Here is a 9,518-nt window from a genome sequence, read left to right as displayed (position 1 = left end):
TATAAATGGATAATGCCTTCCTAACTTATAAAAACACAGGCCTCAACCCCATAGGTTTCAAAGCTATATCTGCAGCAGCCAGTATTTAAAGCCTTCACACATGATCTCTTACATCTGTAGCAAGCATAGCATATCTTCCACAAAATGCAAGGCAGCTACCACATTGATGGTGTCATGAGGCAAAACATCCATGCACAGCCAATCTGAGGAACAAAGGCTTCTTTTTATGTCCCCCGATGTAAGTGAGGCCTCTTATTCCCATCCTTTACAAATATGCAAGATAATAACAGTACATCCTGTATGCTGCAAAAGAAAATTGCCACTCAAATACTTGAAACAATTCGCCCGTTTCTTTCATTCTTTTTGTATACTCACCGACCAAACCCTTCATAGACATGTGTCTCCCTCCATGACAAAATTACACGTAGGGTGCAAGAAGGATTGGAAGGCAAAGTGCCACTTTTTCAACATGACAAATAACAAAATCATGCTTGAACACACCCAATGTGCTGACAATGTCAGCTCAGAACTGGAAGGGCAAGATAAGGTAAGAGCACCTAAATGCTCGAACAGGGCCAATCCACGGAACTAGAAAACCTTCTCCCACACCTGGAAACACAGCCTCTAAATAAACAATTAAAAACAGGCTTGACTTTCAAAATACAGACACTAACTCCACAAACTAAATGTCCTCCTAATACAGTTGCTGGTATTTCTTCTGAAAGGAGAACCAAGCCTTCAGCAACTCTGGTTAGTTACAACGAGTCATCAACAGAAATTAGTGCCCATGTGTCAATTAAAGGCAGCTCTCATTCACTGCAGACCATGCCCTGCCAAAAGGGCCAATTGTCCCCATGAAACTTCACAGCATATGCCCAGCAGGCCCCACCAAATCGATTAAGTAAAGCCCAGGCTTCTCAGGGATTCTCTTCATCCTGCTCAGAGCATGACTATTGTACAACCTCAGAGCTACAAATAAAGCAGTGGATAATGCCATAGCAAATGAAGTTCCACAGAACTAGGTCAGTTTCTCCAAGCCTACTAATCCATCAAGTTAGCACAAAGCTACTTCTTCCACACATTAGGCTCTGGACCTCACTCTTCTGCCATTGGCATCTGCTCCGTCTAAAGCGGGTACCTCTATGATTGCCTTCTTGTTCACAACAACTGGAATCTCCACCTCGGCATCAACCTCGACACCAGCAACAGCTTTCAAAAGTTCACATTGCAATGAAGGGCAGCTCTCTTTCAAATGCTCATAGCCATCAGATCGTATGACAGCTGCACAAAGTAGTAGGGTGAGTCTTTGGAGGATAATATGATATGCCTGTCAAAAAGAGGAAATGCCGACTCTTGAAGCCTACTAACCTGCAAGGTTTGCCGCAACAAACTTCAAGCAAACTGCCTTGAGCTGTGCTGAATGATGCTGCTCTGCTAGGGCAAGGGTGGTAGCCACAGTTTCTACATTTACTTCCTGGCACAATTTTGCTTCACATATAATCCTAAGACGATCCAATCCATATCTATCCGCTGCAGCAAGCAGGTGCTGCGCCATCACAGTACATGTAGCTGGGGATGCTGATCCAGAAAGTTCACAATCTTCAGGAAGACAATCCCTGTACATGAAATACAACATTGCCTGAAAGCCACAAAGAAAATCCAAGTTAATATACAAGCTCCGATCGTCTTAAACCATAAATTGAAGAACAGATACCGACCTTGAACACAGGGGCCTCAATGTCTTTGACTTGAATAACGCTAGACTCCTTTTCACGCATAACACCAAAAAGTTGAGCCTTGAAAACAGGGGACCTAGCAGCAAGAACAAGTTTATGTGCATTAAATATATCACCATCTACTTCGAATGTAATGTCACTGTTAATGCCGCTGTCTAGTAGCTCTCCCAAGTGAAGCCCTATGTCAGGATCAGGCACTGGGATCGAATAAAGCTTTGGTCCAGTAGATGAAACCACAACTCCCACAGTGCAAGTCAGGGCAAGGGTGTCGTCCTTGATGTAGTCAGAAGTCTCTAGCACAGCTCTTTTAAAGAAGCGTTTGTAGCCCCTGAAGCATCAAAATTAGATTAGATGATTTTCCAAACAAAGTTTACAAAGACAACTTGAGAGTAAAGATAAAACCACAACAAGCCAAGCATGCATATTTAGCACCACATGAGTACAGAGATCTTCTAAACTGCCTCCTATACACAGGATGCGGTAAAAGCACCAGTATAACATATCATACACCGTATAATCAACCTTGAAAGCACGGCATGTAGTGAGATCTGTATTGGACACTGACACAAGAATCCCTTTATATGTGAGTATCAGCCCACAGAACAAAGGCACTCTATAGGGTTGAAAAGATAGATAGCATTATAGACAAGACAGTGATCAACATATGTACTGCACAAATTGCAAATGATCCAGAAGAGCAGCAAAAGCATGCTAAGCTCAAATGCATTACTCATAAACCATTATTCCGAACCATATGGTTAAAAAATTCATACTGCACTATATCTTAATTGAAGATCAGAACAGGTATTAGTTTTTGGGGTAATGCACCTAAAACAACAAAAGCTAAATTTTAGCACCAAACAGTAAGAAGCATACCACATGCTGCCTCGATACTTCAAAGTGTAAGGCCCACTCTCCAGTGCTCTATCGAAATGACTGTGCACTTTGTGTTTTCCTTTGCCGCTCTGATCAAGAAGAGTGAGCTCAAACAAGGCACGAACATCTGTCCCCTCGCTGGCCAGAGCAATGAAGACAGAGACATACAAGGAATTGTCCTCAAGATTCTTGCCATCAGGATAAAAGTACACGGCCCACTCATAGCCTCCAACTTTAAATGTTTCACTTGTAATGTATTTCCCTATTCCCATGCCTTTAGCAAGAGAGTAGCCACCAATTTTGAAATCATGAGATCCATTTACAGTTTCGGTGACAGATCTGGAAGAGGAACTAGGAATTAAACCAGGCGGTACACGTGATGTTGCTGCAGCAGAACCTGGACCTGCACTAGCACCAGCTTGCAAAGCCAAGGGGACGCCCTCCATGGTAAAACCTTGTTGCTTTAGATAGTTTTGTTAGAGTGCAGCCTCAATACATATTTCCACTCTTGCCACAAGCATATGCCTCGCTGAAAGGAATGCTACAACTAGTCCCACTGGCAACAATTGATTAATGGCTCAAAAGATCACCCCAATCACTTGCTAAGCAAGAAAACCTGAAACAAGAGGAGAAACGAACACGCAAATGAAGACGTGTGCCATTTTGAAAAGAAGAACATCACGATAAAGAAAACGCAACCAGCATGAAGGACATTGGCATGAAGAAAAACCTTACCAAATTTAGGGTACAGAATGAGCTAAAAGGCACGTTTTGCCATGGAAAGAGGAGCAGAAAGGCAGGGAAATCTACCTGTAGACAATCACAGGATTGGCAATTTGTCGCGACAGAAAGAGAAGATCTGCGTTGGACGCTCCACACCGGGAAAAGAGACGCACGCAGAGAGCGCGAAGGCAGGCTTGCCCCTCTACACACGGAGTTCACAGAAATAATTGTCGAGGTCCCGTTGCCCCGTCTTTATACCCCCCTCCAATTGACCGGTTGGATTCACACCAAACCCTTACTGAAGAGTCCCTTTACACTACTCCAACCGACCCCAATGTCAAAACAAGGTTATACAATGTAAAATTTCCATAGCAGATTCAGGGCCAGTTCACGTTCAGGGCAAGTTGCAAAAATGTTCGCAACCTGCAAACGAGAGGTGTTATCAAAACGAGGGGTGTTATCCTTACACTCCTGATCAAAATGTTGTCGTGGAAGAGAGGTTTTCCTTTGAATGCCCTTAAAAGAGAGAAATGAATCAAACCGTATTAATTCACCTCCATTGTTAGTTCTGAAGATGGAGATATGAGAGTTAGATTGGTTCTCAACTTGACTTATCCAACTTTAAGAGTTAGAGAGAGCATCAGACTTCTAGGCAAGAAGATATACATATGTCCTTGGAGAGAAGTGTCACACAACTAGGAAGTAATACCTTGATCCACCAAGTGAATCAACCTCCATATGACTTGCAAGATTAGCATGAATTGACTCCAAAATACGAGAGGCACAAAAGGTGGCCTCCTCTAGAAATAAATTCTTGTGTTGTTTGCCTTTTGCATATGAAGAGAAAACCTAACGAGACTTTTGGATCATGGCCTTGTAGATATGTCTACTTTAAGACTTTGTAAATCGCCAAAGTGTACTTGAACACAACCTCTCTGCCCTCAATGTAAATGTTATCAATCTTACGGAGTTACTTGTTAAATTTATGAATTCATAGACGGCTCAAGGAGCCACAAGTGGCATGGTTCAAGGGAACCAAGCTTGCATGACTCAAGGAGTCCAAGACAGAAGATGCAGAAGGTAGCAATGCATTACTTAAGAATATCACCATTCCTGAGTTTCACGGGGAAGAGCGTGATCGCAACAACAAGGATGTGGTCAATACATTCTTATATAAATGGAGTGATATTCATAGATTGAGACACACCCTGGATATAAAGACGGCTATGGAAACAAGTCTATCTCTTAAAGGCAAGGCCTATAAGTGGTGGGTGACATTTCCAATAGATGCTCGTCCTCCGTCTTGGGCTACGTTTCAAGCTTCTTTCTCCAAGGAGTGTTTGGACTCCAATGAAGAAGATAATAATTGGTTAGCATGGACTGCATACCGCATGTCTGGCCTCTCTCTCACAAAGTACCTTTCAAAGTATCAGAAAATCATATTAAAACTAGAAGGTCTAGATGAATTCCAAAAGATACGGGGTTTTAATAGGGGTCTTGAGAAAGACTATCATCTTCATGTCAAGACCCAACATCCAAAAACTTTGGAAGAAGCCATAAGTCATGCCCAAAGATATGATGATGACCAAGAGAGGAAAGGAGATGTTGCCTACTCTAAGAATAATTTTGCTAAGAGCAATGTGGCTAAGAGCCAATGGCAAGGTAGATCTCCCACACGTTCCAAGAGGAATAAGAGACAATCCACCTCTCCACGCCCACAAGAGGCTAAGAAGCCTAAGCAATCCTGAGATACTCCACATGAGTCTCTCAACACTGCTGATTTTGAGCGTGCCAAGAAACACAATTTATGTTTTAGATGTTGTTCGGACCAACATAACAAGAAAGATTGTCCTCTTTTGCAAGGCAAAGAAAAGTTCATGCACACGGTGCATCGCCTCACATTAGATTCATCTCCTAAATATTGTGTTGTAGTAGAGGTTCTTCATATGGAAGAAAAGCATGCTTCAATGTGGCAGCCCACCTTTGGCCCCCATGATTTGATTCGCATGCATGGCACTATTAAGGGACAACTTGAAGCTTACACAGACTCTTTGCTCTCACAAGTATGTGGTGGAGCAGATGTATGGGAATGATAAAGAAGTATGGGACATGGTAGTTCAAGGGGTTGAGCTTATTGTTCAAGATCATACGAGGACCCTTGACTTCCAAGTTATGAACATGGATCGTGCTGATGTAGTTTTAAGACGATAGTGGATTCATGGTTTAGGAAACACATTGCACACTAGTTATGAACACAACTCCTTATCCTTTATGGCCAATGGTAAACATGTGCTTTTGCTTGGTGAGAAAAATAAACCATCTGCACCTCTTATATGTACAGCCGAGATTTCTATTTTACAAAAAGCAGATTTAATAGATGAAGTCTTTTTGTGTTACGGCTTGTCTTCAAGTCTTGTGAATTGTCAAGAGCAAAGTGCAGTGAATTCTAATAATGGTATGCAAAGTGCAATGAATTCTAATGATAAACAAAGTGTTAACAAATCTATCGAGCAAAGTGCTCTCAATTTCAATTCTATAGAGCAACGTGCAACTGTTGTAAAAAAAACATTACAGGAATTACAAGATTCTCCATCCCAGCATAAGTATAGTTTACTTTCTCCTTTTGCACGGCAAAAGCTGACTCACTTACTCATGGAGTATAGTGATGTGTTTTCAAGTGATTTACCACCGGGTTTTACCCCCTGCACGTGATGTGCAGCATGGCATAGATGTCTTGCCAGGCACTAAATTGATGAGTAAACCACCTTATCCTATGAGCGCTAAAGAAGCCAAGGAGGTTGAAAGTCATTTGGCTGACTACCTCGCCCATGGTCTCATTATACCTAGAACTTCGCCTTGGGCATCACCACTTCTATTGGTAAAAAAGAAAGATGGTACTATGCGCATGTGCATAGATTATTGCGGATTAAACGCCATAACCATCAAGAACAAGTATCCTCTACCAAGAGTAGTGTTGGGTTTTCAAGCCCTTGTGGTCCATGCAATCCATGCACTTACACTTCAGTTGTTTGGAGTTTGCATGGGAAAGATCCAATTCAATATATATGTAATAAAAAGTTAATCTAAAGATAGCGTATGATTTTTTTTCCTACTGATGTGTCGAACACTCTCTCTCTCTCCTCCCTCGTTCATTCTCGTTATGCTGCATCTCCTCCACGCCATGGCTCCCCACCGCCTGCATCCTCCATAGCTTCTCTCTCAATATATGGTATCAGAGCATGTATGCGTTGCTGGGACCACCTCTCAAGACGCTGTGGGTAGGGGCATCGACACAAGCAGACAAGCAGCAATTTTACGTACATCTCAAAAAGCCCACACTGTGGTGGTTGTGCCTAGGCGGGCAGAGGCCATAGGTGCAGCCGGCGCATCTCAAAATGCTATCCATTCAGTAGGGAAAATCTGCAGGCAAGGCAGTCACAACATCATAACAAAACGCTGCAAGGTGGTAGCATCTCAGGACGTTGGCTTCAGCTGCTACAAACGGGAGCGCGGAGAGCCCTGCAAAATACCAGAACTAGATACTACAGACGATGAGACACACAAATCTGCATACCTGGCAACCATCCTTGGACATAATCAAGCTGCACACAAGCAGAGAGAGACAGAGAGGGAGATAGAGCGAGAGAGAGCATGTGCAGGCGCACCTCCTAGAGCGGAGTGCTACGCTAGCACGGCGAGAGAGAAGAGAGGAGAGAAGAAGAAGACGACGCTGGGTGCAATCTCCCCCCGTGCAAGAGTGACCATTTCCCTCTTGCACGTATTTTATTTATAGATTTCTGGAATGGTCAAATTGAATACAGACTGGCCGGCCGGACATAATTGGCCAAAGCTCACAAAGCGCACTTGAATAATCAAATATACATAAAATGTAACATCCTTCTACATAATCCATTATCTGCTGATGCTCTTGCCACCTGTCAGCTGCAATAGATAATAAAATATCAATTCTATAACATACCTCTCGGTTGGAAAGCAACTGTCCTCAGTTGCGAAGATAAAAATCTGCAAACAGTACTTGTAAAAAACAATGATTAGAAATCTGTATCAAATAGTAACAAGATTCATAAAATTAGACAATATTGCTTATGCCTGCCGTCATCCACATACATCAATCTCATAATGTCAAGCCTCATCACATAAACACTGCTAAATAATCACCAGATACCAAATCCCAATCCAATTCCAATTCCACAATATAAGTCCAAATCGAAATCACTTTCATTATGTACCCGGGTAACAAAATCATACCACTTACAGTGGTGGCCAGCCACTGCAGCATGATTTTGTGATTGGTGTTGACTCAACCGTCGAGTCTACACCAAGAAGTCGTGCTGCCTAAATCGGCGAATCTGCACTAATGCTGCCTAAACCGGCAAATCTGCATTTAGCATTGTTAAAAATTGTGAATCTACAGTTTGTTGGTTGTGCTGCCTAAATCGACGAATCTGCACTAGATGAGCATTGACACACTACCTAAATCGGCGAATCTGTGTGCACGTGACCAATGGACGAGACAAGACATTTAAAAAAAAAAAACAAAACAAAACATTTACTAGTTGGTGGTGCCAAATTGGAGTATGTTGCAGTCCCATAGTGCTGCACAAAACTGTTTCTCAATATCCATATTAGATCTTGTGTGTAGTTGTATATCAGCTAGATGATAAAGTTGCTCAATTTAAATTTACATTCAAGGGAAGCAGTAAGCAACAATGTGAGGATGGATAATTTCACATATTGTGATAAAGAAGCAAAAGATCTCGTTCCTTTGAAATTATCCATTTGGATTATGCTAGTTGCAAACTACTAACTGTGTGCTATGAAATAAATGCACGAAATAAGAACAACTTAGAAGGAAGTAGAGAGGGTGAGTTGTATCATAGGAGTATGTGAAGTCAATGTATGACAATGTAGTCACATGAGAGAGATGAATCATAATCATGAGAGGTTAAGGCAAATTATAGCAATAGATATATTGAAGAACTTACTCATTAAAGAGGATTAAAATGCTTTAGCGAAACATTACAAAATTACGTACCTGGGGTGGTTCGAAGAAAGGACTTGGAGTTAAATTGTCAAATGCAAAACAAGTAGTTAAAAAGGAAGGTCAATAGCAAAATAATCAGTTGGTTAATGTTAATGAAGATAGGCAATTGGATTATCTAATAACAATTCGAGTGCTTCAAGAACGCGTTATATACATGTTGAAAATAATTACAGTTCTAGGTCACTAATGAAAACATACAAGTGAGATATTGATCTGGCCATATCTAGGTGTTAGTCGTGCTTAGTAAGTGGAGGAATTGTGTTTGTCAAGGAGAAAAAAAAGAAAGAGAGTAGTGGGACTGTGAATATTGCCTTGTGAGAGTTAAGAATGTGAAGTGACTTGTTGGTGGATCCCAGTAGGATAGAAGAAGAGACTCGACATGGAGAGGAGAAAGTTATACAACAGACGTCAGAAGCCCTCTATACTAGAGGTATATTGATCAATAGAGTCATTATACTTGGGAGCATAAGACGCCTATGTCTATGAGGGCCACCCCATCAGTGATGGAGGCTCGAACAGAGGATTTGGACTATTTTAGCAAGGCATGGGAGACATCCAATATGACTATATCAATGTGGAGTTGATGGTCTTCAGTGATCGATGCAATACATCCCGGGATAGTGCCCGATGCAAGCCAGTCGCATAAGACACTGATGTTCAGTGTAGCCGTTATGTTACTGCCTTTTATTTCGTACCCAGACATGGTAGGAGATCCAACAAGATTGTAGCACATTGATTTCATAGGTCATTTGGGCCTTTGGAAGACAATTAATATAACCAACTTACCATACATGGTTAATTTAGCAGCATTGGAACAATCTTTGGAGACCTTAAGAAATCACCGAATGTGTGGAGAATCATGTGGGATAACTTCAAAGGGAAGACAATCTTAGGAGACCTTAAGAAATCACTGAATGAGTGGGGAATCATGTGGGATAACTTCGAAGGTGAAGGATGGTCTGCAAATATATATCTATATGTATTATCAAAAAGAAATTCACAGTGATGCAGCAATCGAGAACACTATCTCAGCTCAGCACAACAACTGCTGATATGGACCACGACCGACGATAGTGACTGGGATTGTACATGATGGCGCGATTAAAAAAAAGAAAAAA

At 41.7% G+C, this 9,518-nt stretch overlaps 1 protein-coding gene across 1 annotated transcript; it reads right to left on the bottom strand.

Moving 5' to 3' along the window:
* Nucleotides 1-439: 439 nt before the first annotated feature.
* Nucleotides 440-3,579, bottom strand: LOC147454649 (BTB/POZ and MATH domain-containing protein 1-like). Its single transcript, XM_086516531.1, has 5 exons — nt 3,423-3,579; nt 2,613-3,228; nt 1,719-2,064; nt 1,369-1,639; nt 440-1,281 (listed from the first exon to the last, which is right to left on the bottom strand). The coding sequence occupies exons 2-5, from the start codon at nt 3,056-3,058 to the stop codon at nt 1,082-1,084; spliced, it is 1,263 nt and encodes a 420-aa protein (XP_086372657.1). The 5' UTR covers nt 3,059-3,228; nt 3,423-3,579; the 3' UTR covers nt 440-1,081.
* Between the last annotated feature and the right edge of the window lie 5,939 nt (nt 3,580-9,518).

Source organism: Adiantum capillus-veneris, chromosome 7 (assembly GCF_014529385.1).
Source record: "Adiantum capillus-veneris isolate H3 chromosome 7, ASM1452938v2, whole genome shotgun sequence".
In the NCBI taxonomy this organism is placed as follows: Eukaryota; Viridiplantae; Streptophyta; class Polypodiopsida; order Polypodiales; family Pteridaceae; genus Adiantum; species Adiantum capillus-veneris.
Note: the sequence above shows the minus strand (reverse complement) of the source record. Positions and strands in the feature narration are given on the sequence as shown.

What these genes read in the sequence shown, in the direction of transcription:
- LOC147454649 (XM_086516531.1), bottom strand. Translation starts at nt 3,058, where the DNA reads ATGGAGGGCGTCCCCTTGGCTTTGCAAGCTGGTGCTAGTGCAGGTCCA. An exon ending in AAGTATCGAGGCAGCATGTG is followed by an intron (nt 2,065 to 2,612) that starts GTATGCTTCTTA and finishes TTGATGCTTCAG; the next exon opens with GGGCTACAAACGCTTCTTTA. An exon ending in TTGAGGCCCCTGTGTTCAAG is followed by an intron (nt 1,640 to 1,718) that starts GTCGGTATCTGT and finishes TGTGGCTTTCAG; the next exon opens with GCAATGTTGTATTTCATGTA.